The 18,546-nt window shown below is 41.9% G+C and overlaps 2 protein-coding genes across 2 annotated transcripts in view; one reads left to right on the top strand and one right to left on the bottom strand.

Annotated features, from left to right (window-relative positions):
* Positions 1 to 18,546, top strand: part of LOC149321068 (zinc finger protein RFP-like) — a 115,040-nt gene that overhangs the window by 62,127 nt on the left and 34,367 nt on the right. The gene's annotated exons all lie outside the window — the stretch shown is intronic.
* Positions 2,685 to 13,285, bottom strand: LOC149321069 (C-type lectin domain family 2 member B-like). The gene is made up of 4 exons (XM_089501651.1): positions 13,156 to 13,285; positions 8,189 to 8,376; positions 6,172 to 6,278; positions 2,685 to 2,799 (listed from the first exon to the last, which is right to left on the bottom strand). Exons 1-4 carry the CDS (start codon positions 13,283 to 13,285, stop codon positions 2,685 to 2,687), a joined length of 540 nt encoding a protein of 179 aa, XP_089357777.1.

Raw genomic sequence — 18,546 nt, 5'->3', positions numbered from 1 at the left:
GTTAGGGTTATCCAATAAGAACAATCTGAAGAGTAGGATCTGAAAATAATGATATTCCCAATAGTACAGGATGAAAATATAGAATATGGGCTCTTTATAGTCAGTCTCAGTCAAATTAGAGAAAATGCTTCGAAAACCATGCAATAATTATTGGAGGGTGGGAGAGTCATGTGTCATCTTTAAAATCAATTTTCTCTTTTAAAATAAACTTTCGTGGATTGAAATCACCTCCTTCAGATTGTCCTGATGGAGGACCTTATCACACGTGGGGGGTTTGCAGCTCAGATCCGCAGTCACTCCTGTTCTAGCAATGCACAAAGCCAGTTTGTTGACCTTTTTTTCCAAAAGATTGTAACAGCTTGGGTTACAAAACTTGGGAGTTCTCAAGTCTTGGCATTAGCAGGAGAAAAACGTCTACTTCAAGCTTACAATTAAAAGGCAAAGAAGCTGGAGTAGAAAGAAATTGTGATGCAGCTTGGTTCCTGCAATCTTAGTAGCTCTGAAAAAGGACAAAGCAGGGCAGCAGGTGAAAATCATATGGAATTGAGCATTTACATTCTTCCTCTGGGCTCCAAATGACGAAGTTTGATCCTAATGAGTTAGGTGCAACTACAGACATGTTTTTCCACACCAGATCCGGATTCACTCCTCTCTAGCAATGCGGATTGAGGTTAAAACGTCATGTTTTACCACACCTGGTTGCCTTTCTGTTGCCCTTCCGAATTGAGGGGGAAGTGAAGTCAGTTCTATTCCAAGCAAGTCACGGATGCGGATTCAAGCAAAGGGAAGTGGGTGCACTTTGTATAACCACACCAGAGGGTTCAACAATTCGAATTGGCACTTTTGCACATGCTCAGTGGGGCTCTGTACGCTGTCCTCCTTCCCTGACCCCTCCTTAGCTGTCATCCTTCACCGGAGCGAAGAACCAGTCAGGGGATGGTGGGATAGGTCACTGGGGATGGCTGGAGCCAGGACTGGGATGCAGAAGAAGGCAGGGGATGATGGGATAGGTCACTGGGCCCAGGATTGGGAGGCAGGAGCAGTTAGAGGATGATGGGATAGGTCACTGGGGCTAGGATTGGGAGGCAGAGGCAGTCAGAGGATGATGGGATAGGTCTCTGGGGGCAGGATTGGGAGGCAGGGGCAGTCAGATGATGATGGGATAGGTCACTGGGGCTAGGATTGGGAGGTAGGGGCAGTCAGAGGATGATGGGATAGGTCGCTGGGGGCAGGATTGGGAGGCAGGGGCAGTCAGATGATGATGGGATAGGTCACTGGGGCTAGGATTGGGAGGCAGGGGCAGTCAGAGGATGATGGGATAGGTCGCTGGGGGCAGGATTGGGAGGCAGGGGCAGTCAGAGGATGATGGGATAGGTCGCTGGGGCCAGGATAGGGGTGAAGGAGAAGGCAGGGGATGATGGGAATGATGGGATGGATTACAGGGTGGCAGAGGGGGCGAGATAGCATGAAGGAGAAGGAGGGGGATGACGGAGCAGGACACGGGGCCAAGGGGGGTGGCATCGGCGTGGTTTTCCACACCAGACCAATTTGAAATACAATCGAAGGGAGCTTGGAAGCGATTTCTGTGAAGTCCCTTTTTTACCAGTTTTACCAAAATGAGGGGTCACTTCGGAAACACTGCTGAAGCACCTCACAAGGAGCTCCCATAGAAATGAATGGCATCTGACAACACATTCACTTTACGACGTGAAACCGCATCGTTGGAAGTGCAGTCACTTTGGAAGTGAGCCGGAACTGGGCCAGAAAACCACCCAAAAGCTCCGTGTGATATACTCCAGAGTCACCAGCTAGGCCAAAGATTCTCTCCTCCATCCTTTCAAGCGGCAGCCTCAACATGTCTGGGCTTATTTTCCCCAAGTTGATTCAAGCTCCCACAGAAGGGAAGAGGAAGGAAGGAAGGGGGAAGTTGGCAGAGAGATCAAGAGGAAAAGCAGAAGGTTGGGGGTTTTTTTGGAAGAGAGAAGTAAAAGGGAAAAGAAAAAGCATCTGAAGCACTGGAGCCCTGGGGAAGCAGCAAAGCTAAGGAACAGCATATTCTAATGAAGCAGTAGGAAAGAAAAAGACTGACCTTCTAGGGGTTGCTCCCCCTGGTGGGGATCCCAAAATGTCTTTTTCTTTTTCTTGCCTATAGGAGCGACTGGGAGCAGCAACCCAAGCAGAGGATGTTTCTCCCTTCTCTGCTGCGAAATATTACATTGTTAGAGTTCTTATTGCTCAGATAATCCATAAACTATTTCCAGTCTTTCAAACAGTGTTCAATTGGCTTACGCTTTAGAACCCACATTAATTTAGCCATTTGGACTAACTCAGCAAACTTAACAATCCATTTTTTTCATCATCAGTGCTTCAGCCCATTTTCAAGTTTAAGCAAACAATATTTTTTCTGGTGTTGGTATGTAACCCATTACAGTACTTCTAAGTTCTAACCAAAGCATGATGACAGAACACATACAGCCAGTCTTTGAGAAATCCAGTATGGAATGTTTCCCCAGCAAGCATTCACAGGTTGTGCACCCAGATTGTATAAATGAGGCAGACATAAGCTAATTTGCCTCTTGTAGTGATCAACAGAAGATGGGCAGGGATGAACACATTATGAGCACATCCATCTTAGGATGCACTGTTGTTAAAAGATGAGGACATTGGGGGCATGGGATGACCTTTTATGATCTCTTTACTGATTTGCTACAGATCCAAGGCTCCTCTCTTGTGCAGGAGGAGCTGGCAGCTCCTTGATCATTTATGTAAGCACATTTTCCTCCACCACGAATCTGAAACCTAAAAAGCAACAAAAGAGATGTCCCAAACATGCACAAAAATTCGAGGTCATAGCTATGTTAGTCTGGAGAACCAGTGTGCAAATGGATTTTGTAGCACCCCTGAGAATAAATGGAAGAAGCTTGTAGCATGAGCTTTTGCAGACTTCAGTTTACTTCCTCAGATGCACACACAAAAATTGTAACTCTGGGAACTACAGATTGAGTCTTACTTATCCAAAATATTCAGTACCAGATATAAACATTCATTTATATTTCACATACACCTTATACACATTTGTTGGTGTGTGCCTCTTGTTGTTTCAAATTTATGGTGATGCTGAGGCAAACTGATCATGGGTTTACTTGGCAAGATTTGTTCCGAGAAGGTTTGCCACTTCCTTCCCCGGAGACTGAAAGCATGTGACTTGACCAATGTCACCCAGTCTGTGGATAATATTATACAGTAGTTTTAATAATTTTGCTCATGAAACAAAATATGTGTACATCAAACCATCAGAAAGCAAAGGTGTCACTATCTCAGCCACAAATGAAAAAGTATCTGCTTTTGGAATACATTGGAATTTCAGACAAGGGAGACTCAACCTGTACCATAATATTATGTTCCCTGGAGGAAACAACCAAGAATATAATGTATATATTATAATTATAAGTCTAGACATTTTAATCAAAAAATTGACTCTGAAAACCTGAGTCAGCTTATCCACAGTAATGTAAGTAAGTAAATCTACAATGTACTGTACTTTAATTCTTATTAAAAAATGAACCATCCCCTGGTAAAAGGCAAGAATGTAATCTGTTCTAGAAGCACTCACCCCACCTCCCTTTATATATATATTCTCTCATCCATTAAGCCTATATGAACAAAAACCATTATGCCTGCTGGAATTTTGTACATTTTCTGGCACTGTTTTCCTTTGCTTCGTCCTTTGCATCCTTTGTAACATATCCCTAAGTTTTACTCTCAACTTATTCATGAGTCACACCAAAATCCATAATATTAGTCCCAAAACCTGCCCTTGACTAATACATGACGTCGATTTATAGTTCAGCATATACTGTAAACTAATCTGGAAACTAATTTTCACCTGAAAAAATAGAGGGCCCCTTGAGTTCTGATTATTAGGCTGCTAACCAAACAAAATCCTTCCAAATCAGCTCTGATGATCAACATAAAGTAAAATTTTAAAATTGCCATTGTCTAAAATTCCAAGATGCTTCAAATTCTTTTGATTCCAATTCTACTCTAGTTGGGACTGCCAACGGGATTCAGGCCCATTTGTTGTGTTATGATGGCAGGTAATAAAAATGTATTTATCTAATGTATTTTGTACCATCCTTCCGTCACACTCCCAGAGCTTATTTATACAAAAGAAAAACAAACCTAAGAACTTTTTAAAAACAAAACAAAAACAAACTACATTGACAGAGCCAGCAGAACTTAACAATTAAATATTAAAAAGCTAACAAATTATCCTTATTAATATTCAGAGTTAATTTTCTTTCTAAGGCAGATTCCAATGATAATATCTGAATGTTCTCCTTAAAGATAAAAATTTGTGTATGACGACACTTGATGTTTATACATGTTGACCCATTTCTCCATACTGGCTCAAAAATGACCACTTTTTGTAGCTCAAGGTCCAAAACACACTGCAGAAATAATCCAGTTTAAGACCACTTTAACTGCCCTGGCTCAATGCTAGCCAGTCCTGGGAACTGTAGTTTATTGTGGCATCAGAGCTCTCTACAGAGGCGGCTAAATGTCTCACAAAACTACAGTTGCCAGAATTCCCTAGAATTGAACCAAGGCAGTTAAAGCAGTCTCAAACTGCATTATTTCTGCAGTGTGTTTTGGCCCTATGTCAACAGTTCTAGTAGGAGGAGAAAAGACAGATCTACACCAATACATCTACCTGGGAAATGGTCCTAATTAATCCTGGAAATAGCCAAAAAGAGATAGGTTTGACTACCTCCAAAATGGCAGGATCCCACTTCTACATGTTCAAAATTATCAAAAAATCTTAACAAGCATCATCTCAGGTGGGAAAACTTTTACTATACAAAAAGCTTCAGAACCTACCTTCACTCATTGCGTATGGATCTGTCTCACTCTTACAACAATTCACTGACATGGCATTCCTTCAGCAAGTCTGAATTACCCTGATTCCTAGATTTCTCTGTTCTCCACTTTGGGTGCTTCTGTGTTCTACCTCTCTTGCAATGGACATTTACCTTGAAAATTCTCCACAAAATCTCTTAGAGTCTTTTCTAACTCTTCCTTAAAGCCAACACTGGACTTTATCACACTGGGAAAATCAGTGGTTTAAACAGCCATTATCCCGTGAAAATTGAGCGAATTTAGTTAACATTTTCACACGACATTGTGATAAAAGTGCCATTATCCCAGGAATAAATAGGCAATGAACAGCAACAAATCATTCATGGGGAAATCCCGTGAATGATTTGTTGCTATTCATTGCCTGTTTATTCTCGGGATAATGGCTCTTTAATTGCAATGTGTGTGAAAATGTTAATTGCGATTAATTGTGGGAGCACTGGTCACCCAATGGGCAACCCAATCTACCCTCTAACATAACTGCATTCAATTCTAGTTGAAATGACAGGAGTAACAGCAAGGCTTTGTGAAAGCTTCACACTCAGAAACATCTTGAAAAGCCCTCACTGTTTTGTGACTGGTGCTGGTGAATGATAATAATTAGTTATTTTTATTTTTATTTCCCTCCTTTCCCACAATAATGGGACTCAAGGCAGCTTACAACATATTGTATATACTCCTCTATAAATTAATCTCATGTATAGGACAGAACATTTATATAACCCCTTGCTAAATTGAGAGTACAACTTAGGGGCATGTAACAAAGGATGCAAAGGACCAACCAAAGGAAAAATATTGCTTTTCACTTTATAACTTTCCATAAATTTAATATTTTACAAATCTTTTTAATGTAGCTGTGGACATTCAGTAAAGCACCAAGCTCAAAAGTTTTGTTTTGTGTGTTGTTGTTGTTTTTAAAAAGAAAGATTCATGATAAAGCAACATCCTAACAAGATCCTAACCATTAAAAAAATCTATATAACTTTACCTGATTTTAAAGATTAAAATTTTAAAGATTAAGACAAGATGGTTACCGCTACAGATACAGTGGTGAAAGCAAGAGCTTAGTCCATTCGGCCCTCTCAACTATTCCTGGTGGACTTTTGCAATGGCTGGGCAGAAAAATGCTAACTATAGCACTGCAGAGAAGCATCACCCCCCCCTCCGCCCCCCTGGAGTTATTTCAGCAAAGGAGTAGCTAGCAATATTTCTGGCTTCTGAATATCACCGTTTATTTCTTGAAAGGTGACTCACCATTTGTTGAAAATAGTACCATTGACCCATTTCCATGGCTCTGTTTCTAGATCCCTCTCAAGACCAATCCAGTGGTCAGCAGATGTTTTATACCGTAACAAAAAATCCTAGAGGAAAAAAGTATGCATACATTACCAACACCAGTTTAAGTGACCCCATATGTTTTCATTTTGATAAAGTATTATAACTAGAGAAGAGACATGAATTTTAGTAGTTATGAAGATGGGAGCATACGAATAAATAGACCTTGACAAAACCTTTGGTTGAAAAGAGAACAGGACACAGAACAATGGACCCAAGCTACAGGAAAAGAGATTCCAGCTCAACATTAGGAGGAACTTCCTGACAGTAAGGGATGTTCGACAGTGGAACAAATGTCCGCAGAGTGTAGTGGAGTCTCCTTCCTTAGAGGTCTTTAAGTAGAGGCTGGATGGCCATCTGTCAGGTATGCTTTGATTGAGATTTCCTGCATGGCAGGGGGTTGGACTGGATGGCCCTTGTAGTCTCTTCCAAGTCTATGTTTCTATGATTCTATGAAAATACAAATTTATCATGAATGGTGAAAAACCCCACATCTGGAAATTTGAGAGGGAAAAAAAAATATAGATTTGGAAAAAAATGGCAGAAGTTATTTTAGTCAATGGCATTGCCTTGTACTGATGCATGATGAAAGATAAGCAATGAGAAACACATGGATACTCTGTTGCCATAGATTCTTTATTATTATTATTATTATTATTATTATTATTATTATTATCCTTTATTTATAAAGCGCTGTAAATTTACACAGTGCTGTACATACAATCTTTATGTTCCCTGCCCTAAGGCTTACAATCTAAAAAGTGCATCCGTGGATAGTGATGCAAATTTATCTCTTTATATTTCCCGTACTTGAAAGAGAATGAGAAATGTTACTATTCTTTCTCCTCTGTGAAAAACAAGATATTTCAGTTTGATCACTCCTCATAAACAAGTGAACCATTCCTGACAAATTCTCAGAGAATGAGGCCTATAAAACACTCAGCTGGCTCTTGTTATCATTGGTGTTGTGAACCATAAAACTCCATTCCCAGTATCTAACAAAGAAGGATGGTCTGTGTTTATTTTTAGATTAGAATTCCCTCTCCTTTTCCCCTTCTGCAGCTGAACAGAATAATTCAAACTGCCTTGACTGAGGGGCCATTCAGACTACCTTTTACCCCAGATCAAAACCCAAATTAACCACGAGAAGTTAATAATGGCCCTGATTCTTCCACAAGTGAAATCGAGGCTTTCACACCCGTTCAGGGTCTTTTGAAAGCAGAGCAAAAGCGGTATCTTTTTGGGGAAAAAATGGGTCCAGTGAATATGAACTTGGCCCCGGTCATGTTTGGGTCAAGTTCAGGGGAGGGACTTAGGTCAGAGGGAGGGTTCATCAGGGTGACAGAGCAGGAGGAGGGAAAGGATGGAGCCAGGGGTGCCAAGGGCAAAATTGGGGGGTGGAGCAGGAGGAGGAGGAGGAGGAGGATGGAACCGGGGGTGCCAAGGACAGAATGAGGGTAAAGGGGGACCAGGAGCAGGAGGATGGAGCTGGGGTGCCAAGGACAGAATCGAGGTAATGGGGGAGGGGCAGGAGGAGGGGGATGGAGCTGGGGCTGGAGATGCCAAGGGCAGCATCGGGTGAAGAAGGAGGAGGGAGCTGGAGAAAGGGTCAGGTTCAGGGAAGGGATGGTCAGAAGGAGGACAGAGAATGGAACGACTCTTATCTGTGTTTTCCTACATGGCAGGAGATGGGCTGGCCCTTGGGGTCTCTTCCAACTCTATGATTCTATGATTGGTACTGCAAACAGAAGAATGAAATCTTCTGACTAAGATTTGGTGATTAGAACCACTCAGTGCACTTGCTTTCCATATCACTACAGTCCATATCATTCTATGTTTAAATGATTATATGTGGTTTAATCCATGTTGTACTCTGCCTTAGGTCTTGAGGAGAAGCACGTAAGAAATAAAATCTATTATTACTACTACTACTTACCATCTCATCTTGGGAATCAACTACAGCTAAAGAGGCACTGAAAGAAGAACAGTTTCTCTTGCTAGATATCCAGTTTCCTTCTGTCTTTGCAAAATAGTAGCATTTCCTTCTATATCCAACCCAGCCATCAAGACAGCAGTCCACTGGAGTGGTGGAATGAACTAGTAACAGTTGCTGTGCTCTTCTCTCTGATGGTAAGAAAGCTTTAAAAAATTGAGACAGGTGATTAATAATATCCTGTCCTATCATGCGATCACGCTGAAGATTTTCAGATAACATCGCTTGCACAAAGCTGTTTCTGGGTAGGTTTTTGAACTTTTTAAACTGTGAGTCACTTCTGTGGGTCAGGACTAGCAGCCTAATTCTATATAACTGCTGACAGAGGATTGTCTTGAATGGAGAACACACAGACGAAGTTGCTAGGGAGGAGGTCACTTCACAAACACAGGAGGTAGACAGTTGGAGGAATGTCACACATTGGGAGCTTGCAGCTACAGAATTGATTTGGAGCCCTCTCCCATTTCAAGGATGATGAGGAAGGGCAGCAGGGACAGACTTCAGGGACAGTGCAGGGGACCCTGGGAGTACCACCTCAGGGAACAGCCACTGCTAAGTCTTGGAGGAGGCATGTGTTGGGGGGACTCCTTGCTGAGGAAGCAGTGGTTTGTGTTTGTCCCAGGGAGACAACACACCTTCCAAGACATTTTGTCAGGCCCACAGAAGTAGTGGTTTGTGGGCCTGACAAAATGTCTTGGAAGGTGTGTTGTCTCCCTGGGACAAAAATCTGTGATGTGACAGTCAGGATGACAAGACCTGTCAAGCCGATTGACCATTACCCCCTTCCTTTTGGTCCATGTGGGAACCAATGATACTGCAAGGCATAGCCTTCAGAATATCAGAAGGGATTATGAGGCTTTGGGTAGGAAGCTTAAAGAGCTAGATAACAAGTTGTTATCTCATCTCTTCTCCCAGTTGAAGTATATGGTCCAGGAAGGGAGAGGAAAATAGCATGGTGAATAACTGGCTCTGCAGATGGTGCCACCAAGAACGATTTGTATTCTTGGATTATGGGCTGCAGTTCCATGAGGGGGGACCTCTGACAAGAGATGGGTTGCATCTCACACCAGTTGGCAGAAATGTTTTTGCAAATAGTCTCAACAATTTGATCACGGAGTTTTAAACTGAGTTTCATGGGGGAGGGAGTATTTTGGAAGGCAAAAGGGATGGAGAAATTAGTCAAACTATTATAGAGGGAACAAGGCAAACAGTGCAAGGACCCAACAGTGGGAGGGGAAAAATTGCACAGGCAGCAAGTAGGGGGAACACATGTCTCTAAACTAATGAACAGAGCATGGGAATTAAGCAAGATGAACTTGAACTCCTAGTACAACAAAGCAAATATGATATAATAGGCATCACTGAAACCTGCTGGGATGAATCTCACAATTGTAATGTATAATAGAAAGGTATAACCTTTTTAAGAGATATAGGTCAAACAGGAAAGGAGAAGGAATGTTTACACCAGTGAAGAAATCCAGGACATCAATCCTAGAAGCCAGGTGGAGAGCATCTGGATTAAAGGGGAGAGAAACAACAGGGATGTTTTTGTGGGAGTCTGCTACAGACCCCCAAGTCAGATGGAGGAATTAGATGATGCCTTTCTAAAGCAGATGACTACATACTCAGAAAGGAGAGGTGTAGTAGTGATGGGTGACTTCAACTATCCTGATATTTGCTGGAAGTCAAACTCAGCCAAAACTTTAAGTTCTATCAAATTTCTCACTTGCCTAGAAGACAATTTCATTGTCCAAAAGGTGGAAGAAGCAACAAGAGGATCTGCTATTTTAGATCTAATCCTAACCAACAGGGGTGACCTAGTTAATGGGGTGCATGTGGAGGAATCCTTAGGTGAGAGTGACCATGTTCTGCTGGAGTTTGTTATACAGTGGAAAGGAGAAGCCAGACATAGTCTGATGCACAGGTTCAATACAGACCAGCACTTTGTGGCCTGAAATCAGATACAGGTGTCTTCTGTAAATAGAGATATTGCCTTGGGTGTTGCTCATCTAGTGGGATGCATCTGAATCTATTCCATCTGCTCTTGCACATTATGAGGAAGACCAAGCAGCGCATTTTCTCAATATAACTGTGTGCCTTCTTCCCCAGGCAAAAGAAGGCAACTAGAATGTTTCCTCCACTGTGACCGGGGTGGGGGGGAGCTAAAACTAGAAATCCACTAGCTATTGCTTTATACTAAGGCTGTTTGACAAGGAGGTAATGGATAACTCCTTCTTTGTCATTGTTGTGTGCCACCAAGTCATTGTTAACTTATGGTGCCCCTAAGGTGAAACTATGATAGGGTTTTCTTGGCACGTTTCTTTAGAAGGGGATTGATGTTGCCATCCTTTGAGCCCCAAGATAACCCAGTGGTTTTTTATGCTCAAGTGGGGATTCGAACACTCGTCTCCAGAGCTGTAGTCCAATGCTCAATTCACTACACCATGCTGGCTCTCCATGCCTTCCGCTCCTTCTGCAATCTCACAAAAAGCACATACATTGGTGCAACCTAGAGTTAAGCTGGTGTATGTCACCTATGGGATCCAGGACCAGGTAGGTATATTGGCTTATCACAACTTTACACAAAGGCTGAATTAACTGGATGGTGGGTATCCACTTCTAAGTGGTCCTTAGGGAATATCAGAAATGTTACCACTGAGGTGCCTCTGTACAAGAGAGTGGGGAATGTTTGCAATGAAATTGACAGAGAAAGCACAGCAGAGTAGATAAATGCAGCTCTTCACTCACCTAATCCAATAATGACTGTGAGCAGAATGGCATTAAGCATCAAGCTCACAAGTAATGTACGAGCAACTCTTCTACAATTGGGAAAGCACCGCATCCCTGCAAAGAGAAAGAGAGCTCCGATTGCTTGATTTTAGTGTGGACTGGGATGCCATCTTACTGAAACCCATAAAATGCACTCAGTATATCCAAAATGAGGTCATTATATAAGGTGAGTCTACCAAGTTTTTGTTGGAAACTAAACAAACAACCATTGGGTAAAAAGCTATCCTACCCTTTGCAGCGTGTTCAACTTCCTATTAGCCTTGCTCTTCTCCTTGAGCCATCTTCCTATATAAATGCTATTTCTAGCCCTGGCCAATCAAGTACCTCTAGGAAACTTATAATCAGGATATGAAGGGGAAAGACACCCACCTACTCCAATTCTTCACTATTTCTAGTGCTTGCCATGTTCAGGGCCGCAATATTTACACAGGAACGTAAATCAATTTTAAGCATATTTTCTCAACTCCAAGGGTTCCTTGATGAGACAGATTATCTAGACCCATGTCAGTCTGGGTTCATACAGGGTTATGGGACAGAAACAGCTTTGGTTGACTTGATGGATGACCTATGTGGGGAACTGGTCAGGGGGTAGTGTGTCCCTACTGCTTCTGCTGGACCTCTCAGTGGCTTTCAATGCCATCTACTATAGTATTCTTCTGAGTTGCCTCTTGTGGATAGGGCTTGGAGGTACTGTTCTACAGTGGCTCCATTCTTTTTGGGAGGGGTGCTCTCAGAGGGTATTGCTGGAGGATTCCTGCTAAACTCCTTGGCCACTGGTGTGTGGGTCCCTCATTGTTCAGCCTTATCCTCTATGCTTTTAGTATCTACATGAAACCACTGGGAGAGATTGTCTAAAGTTTTGGAGGCAGATGTCAACAGTATTCTGATGATACCCAGCTTTCCACCTAATTCCAAGGAAGCTGTTCCTATGATAAACAGGTGACTGGCAGCTGTAATGAACTGGATGAGGACAAAGAAATTGAAACTTGATCCACACAAGACAAGAGACAGTCTTAGACAGTGGAAAGACATATCCAGGAATAAGGATTCATCTTGTGTTAGATAACATTACACTCTCCCTGAAACATCAGGTTCACATTTTGGTGGTACCCCTGGATTCAGCTGTGAGCCTCAAGGCCAAAGTTTCAGCAGTGCTTTTGCACAGTTAAAACTAGTGCATCCATTCTTGGAGAACTCAGATATGGCCATGATAGTACATTCCCTTGGTTACATCCTGTTTGGAATATTGTAATTGACCCTATCTACATTGGCTATATTGTAATTGACCCTATCTACATGGGCTATCTTTGAAAAGGACCTTTACTCAAAGAGCAACAACCAGTTTGTTAATAGGCTGACTAGAGGGAGCACAGAACTCCCTTGTAGCAAGAGCTTCATTGGCTGCTGGCTTATTTCTGCGCACAATTCAAAGTACAGGTTTTGACCAATAATGTCTTATATGGCTTGGGTCCAGGTTATTTGAAGGACCGTCTCTCTCTTTATGAGACCACTAGAGTGTTTAGTTTGTCTGGAGAGGGTCTTCACACTGTCCCACCACTCTCTCAGGCTTTAGTGGGAACAAGGGAGAGGGCCTTCTCAGTGGCTGCTCCCAAGCTCTCGAATTTCCTCCCAAGAGAGGCCAGGATGGCCCCATCCCTGCTCTCCCTTTCAGCAACAGATAAAAACATTCTTATGGTGCCAGGCTTTCTCAAAGTGACACAAGTTGGGCTTTCAAATGCTGTTCAAGGATTTGACACTGTATACAAGGTTTGTATATAGTTTTAAATAAAGTTTAATATTTTAAGGCATAATTATTTTAACCTTTTAAATTATTTGTTTATACTTTTTAAAATGCTTTTGTGTTGTTTTTAAATTGTACCGTTTTAAATTTGTTGTTAGCTACCTTGAGTCCCTATATTGGGAGAAAGACGAAAAATAAGTAAATAATAAATAAAGCCTGAGACTTGAGAGTGTGTGACTTGCCCAAGGTCCCCAATTCGATTACAGGGCTGGACTGGGAATCAAACCCAGGTTTCCAGAGTTGTAGTCCAACACTTAAACCACTACGCCACACTGACTAACAATAGGGAAAAATCCTGCCTATATCAATCATAACTTACCTTTATAGAGAGGTTTTGAAATGGCCCTTTTACTCCGATATTCTTTGGTGCTTCTCTTGTCTTTGCTGGGCCCATTCACTGTTTCCCGTGTATCTATGTGAATTAGCTCTATATTTTCAGTTCCATGCATGGCCATTTTTCTCTTTTCTTCCAGAAGGATTGAGGGATATCAGTAAATGTTTCCTGATCTGTAGTTACACTGAATTCTGCAGTTTTGAACAAGAAAAGTGTAACATTTTTCAGAACAGCTCAGTAGATTGTACATTAAAGGACAGTTTGGTTAAATAAAGAAATCAGGAAATAAAAAAACCCTTTCTAAATATCACTTAAATTATGTGTTTTCTTCGGATACCCTGCTCAGCCAAACAGCCTCAGATATATTCTGACTAGGACACTGCAAGAGATATTGTCCAAATAGTAAAATTTCTATGGTCTGCAAACTGTTGGTCTGCAAATGTTGTGAGGCTAAAAACAGATGAAGGAAGATGATGAAAGCCACCCCTGAATTCTTTGAAGGATAGGATAAGATTAAAATGCAGTAATAGTAAAATGAAATTATACTGAAATCACATATGGATCTTCTTCAAATGAACTGCCACTGAGTTCAAGATGACATACTCTTGGTGAGTGGCTATCTGTTTCAAAATTCAAGAATATACAAATGTGGTGTTCTGTTGCAGCAAGTATTCCAAACTGAAGTAAATGTGGACAGAATTTAGGCCATTGGGATTAATGACTTTTAAAATAATCAATCCTGCTTTTGTACATCATATATCAGCCTAAGACTGGTTTACACAGGTGGAACATTGTCCTATCACTTTATGCCTTTAACAGATTGGGCTGTTTTCCTGCAATACCCACAAAACACACTTTTCTTTTCTTTTTTTTAAAAAAAGCCACAATTATTAATTTCCCTCCTCCTGACACTTCATGCAAAGGCATGGGTGCTATTTTATTCCATTACATATATGATCTGCAGTTTAGCAACTACTTTAAACCAAACTGTATTTCTGTTTCAAGAACATACAGTCAGCCCACTGCATTCACAGATTCTGCACTGACAGCGTGAAATATTTCCCCCCAAATTCCAAAAAGCATTCTTTGATTTCACCAATTTATATAAAGGACATTTTGTACTATATCACTGCATACAAGGGTACTTCAGCATCCATGGGTTTTAGTATCCATATACAGGGTTGCCACGACTAGGGGTCCATTTGAGGGCAGCTAACAACAAACAATAACAATCTCCACTGAGCTCTCCACCTATTTTTGAGGAAGTATGGAACGTGGAAATATAACAATAAAGGAATGTCACAACAGACCATGCGGACAATAAAGCTCCTATTCTAAGCCCAGTTTAGGAAAGGGCATGTCAGGATTTGAAGGGTTAAAACACAGCACACAGGGAAATGCTTGATGTGTGTGTGTTTGGCCATGAGCATTCAGCAGAGTGGCAAGGTTGAACAGCACAGCTGAAGCTCATTGGGCCAAGGACACTTCAATGTCCAAGTGCACGTAGCCATGGATGATGAAACATGTGTCTGGATTGCAGAGGAGACACATGAATCATAGAATCATAGACTCATAGAATCATAGAATCATAGAGTTGGAAGAGACCACTAGGGCCATCCAGTCCAACCCCCTGCCACGCAGGAAATCCAAATCAAAGCATCCCCAACAGATGGCCATCCAGCCTCTGCTTAAAGACCTCCAAGGAAGGAGACTCCACTACACTCTGAGGAAGTGTGTTCCACTGTCGGACAGCCCTTACTGTCAGGAAATTCTTCCTAATGTTGAGGTGGAATCTCTTTTCCTGTAGCTTGCATCCATTGTTCCGGGTCCTGTTCTCTGGAGCAGCAGAAAACAAGCTTGCTCCCTCTTCAATATGATATCCTTTCAAATATTTAAACAGGGCTATCATATCACCTCTTAACCTTCTCTTCTCCAGGCTAAACATCCCCAACTCCCTGAGTCGTTCCTCATAGGGCAAGGTTTCCAGACCTTTCACCATTTTAGTCGCCCTCCTTTGGACACACTCCAGTTTCTCAATGTCCTTTTTGAATTGTGGTGCCCAGAACTGGACACAATATTCCAGGTGGGGCCTGACCAAAGCAGAGTACAATGGCACAATTACTTCTCTTGATCTAGACACTATACTTTTATTGATGCAGCCTAAAATTGCATTGGCCTTTTTAGCTGCTGCATCGCACTGTTGACTCATGTTCAACTTATCGTCTACTTGGACTCCTAGATCCCATTCACATGTACTTTCATTCAGCCATGTGTCTCCCATTCTATATCTGTGTATTTCATTTTTCCGCCCTAAGTGCAGTACCTTGCATTTCTCTGTGTTGAATTTCATTTTGTTAGCTTTGGCCCAGCTTTCTAGTCTATTCAGGTCATTTTGAATGTTGATCCTGTCCTCTGGAGTATTAGCTATTCCTCCTAATTTGGTGTCATCTGCAAATTTGATAAGTATGCTCTTAATGCTGTCGTCCAGGTCATTGATAAAGATGACCTGGCTACACATGGCATGGCTACACACCTGAACTCACTGGGTTTGGGAGACCACATGGTCTGGAGTCTATATAAACCCAGAGGTTGCAAGGGTGGGTGTGGGTTTGAAGTAGGAGTTTGGATTGGTATGTTTTGGAGTTCTAGAGATCTAGTTTTGTATTATAGCACTGTGAATAAAGAGCACTTTGGGGATTTTTGTTTCTCTGGTGGTTTATCAGAAGAAGCTACAGCATCGGTTTGCTGTTTGTCCCCGGAGGTTCCTGCATTGCTGCAGTTCCTGGAAGACATCCAGTTGCTGTCATCCCAATTGGACTCTGGGAGCCACGCTTCGGCTTCTGGAAATTTGCCAGCTCTGCTCCAAGGGTCTGATTTAACCCCAGGACTCGTTTGAGTTGCTGACAAGGGTTGCTGGACCCCAGCAGTTACGCTGACAGGGCATCCCCAAATTCTCTGTCACCTCACAGAGGCTACATCCGCACTGCAGAAATAATCCAATTCAAAGCCACTCTAATTGCCATGGCTCAGTGCTATGCAATTCTGAGATTTGTAGTCACAAAACTAAAAATCCCAGAATTCCATAGCATTGTGTCCTGGTGGTTAAAATGGTGCCAAACTGCATTATTTCTGCAGTACAGATGCAACAGTAGTCCTGCTCCCCTGATGCAAAGATCACTATTAAGAGTGATTTGGGTACAGTTTTGTTTTTTGTTTTTAAATGACAAATTTCAAACAATCAAATGTTAATTAAAAAATAACTTTTTTGTTATTAAACAATGACTTCAGGGTACACACCACCTCTCCCCTTGTTTCAAAAATCATATTGCGCATATATATATATATATATATATATATATATTTACACACACACACACACACACATACGAATTAAGAAGGCACTTAAAACGGCCATGAAAATAGACAAGAAGTCCAAAAGAAAAATGAGATTGCAAATTGGGGCAGCTAAGAGAAGGAAGGAGTCACAGAATCCTAGAATCGTAGAGTTGGAAGAGACCACAAGGGCCATCCAGTCCAATCCCCTGAAGGGTGAGAAGAGAAAGAGGAAAGGCAAAGGAAAGGGGAGAGAGAGAGAGAGAGAGAGAGAGAGAGAGAGAGAATATGGATTAGAGAAAGTGAAGTTGGAAAGAAAAAGAGTGAAAGTATGAGAGAGAAGGAAGTGAGGGAGAACTTACTTCCTTGGCCCAGGTAGCAGAAAGGCCTACAAATACACAAATCGACCCCAGTCTCACCCATTTACCTGCAAAGGTGTGGCCAGGTTGGGCTAGATGGATAGTCAATGAGGGAGGTCACCGGCCTGAATTTGCAGGTCAGCTGAAGACAGGGTCTTCATGGGGTTGCCATGAGGTGATGCCGAAGGCAGTTAACAGCAAATCACAAAGACCACCTTTTGCTGCTTTGCAATTGGGCTGACAGGTACAAATGACCTGCAGTGATTCCCTCTCCCCCTAAATCCTGGTGTTTAGGTTGAAGACAGAAACAAAGTGAAAACTGGAAACCTAAAATGTAGAGTAAAGAGTATATCTATACTACATAATTATATTTGTTTAACGCCACTTTACAGAGCCAGTGTGATGAGTATTGGATTACAACTCTGGAGACCAGGGTTCAATTCCCTACTTCACCATGGAAACCTGCTGGGTGATCTTGGATGAGTCACACACTCTCAGTCCCGGAAAACACCATGATAGGTTTGCCTTAGGGCCACCATAAGTTGGAAACAACTAGAAGGAACAACAACAACAACAACAAATGCCACTTTAACCGTCTTAGCGTCTTACTACAGAATCCTGGGATTTGTAATTTTGTGAATTCTCTACCGGAGAGCACTAATGCTGTAATTCAAAGGAGTGTGCTAGAGAACTGAGATTCCTTCACCATACTACAAATCCCAAGATTCCACAGGATGGATCCATGGCAGTAATAGTGGGATCAAAGTGCCTTATAACTGCTGTGTAGGTGGACCTCCTGTTTTCCTGAATAAAAGACACAGAGGAAAAACATGGTTCCCTTGTCAGAACCATGGTAGCTGAAGTGGAATCAAAGTACTATAACTATGCAGTGTGGATATACCTTCTTTTTTCATAGAGTTGGAAGAAATCCCCAAGTGCCATCCAGTTTAACCGTCTGCCATGCAGGAACACAGGATCAAAGCACCCCCAACAGATGGCCACCCAGCCTCTGTTTAAAAACACCTAGAGGAGAGTCCACTTTTGAACAGTTCTTACTTTCTTCTTAATATTTAGGAGGAATCTCTTTTCCTTTAGCTTCCATCCATTGCTCTGTGTCATAATCTCTGAAGTTATTGTTCTATGCCTTCAAGTTGTCCCTGGGGAAAAGTGGGAATATATATTTATATGAGAAAATTAAAACAGTGTGCCTCTCATGCTGGACAGACCTCTCCCATTCCAAATTTCCAAATTTGAAATTTGATGCTCTGGGTGGTTTTATTGCCTCAGTACTGAATTCAGCAGTTAAACAGCAGGGGTTCAATTTTTGCATGGATCTACAACAACATTTGGAGCCAGACTGACTAGTGTGATTTTAAGGAGCACAGGATGCGTGCAGAGACAGCTGCTATATGTGTAGAATTTCACAGGATTCACAGTCCAGTACTTTAATTCATCCTTTTTAGATCATTTGGTCAAAAGCATCCATTCTGAATTTAACTGATTTTCATGTGTCCTATGTTTATGTTAAGCTTAATGTGCTTAAGTATTTTCATGTGTTTTAATCTATGTTGTGTGCCACCCACCTGGAGCCTTGGGGAGAGGTGGGTAAGAAATTCATTTTTGTTGTTGTTGTTAGCTGCATTGAGCCTCTATGTTGGGAGAAAGGCAGGATATAAGAAAATAA

Source organism: Sceloporus occidentalis, unplaced genomic scaffold (assembly GCF_023333645.1).
Source record: "Sceloporus occidentalis isolate IW3139 unplaced genomic scaffold, rSceOcc1.0.p SCAF_1, whole genome shotgun sequence".
Lineage (NCBI taxonomy): Eukaryota > Metazoa > Chordata > Lepidosauria > Squamata > Phrynosomatidae > Sceloporus > Sceloporus occidentalis.
Note: the sequence above shows the minus strand (reverse complement) of the source record. Positions and strands in the feature narration are given on the sequence as shown.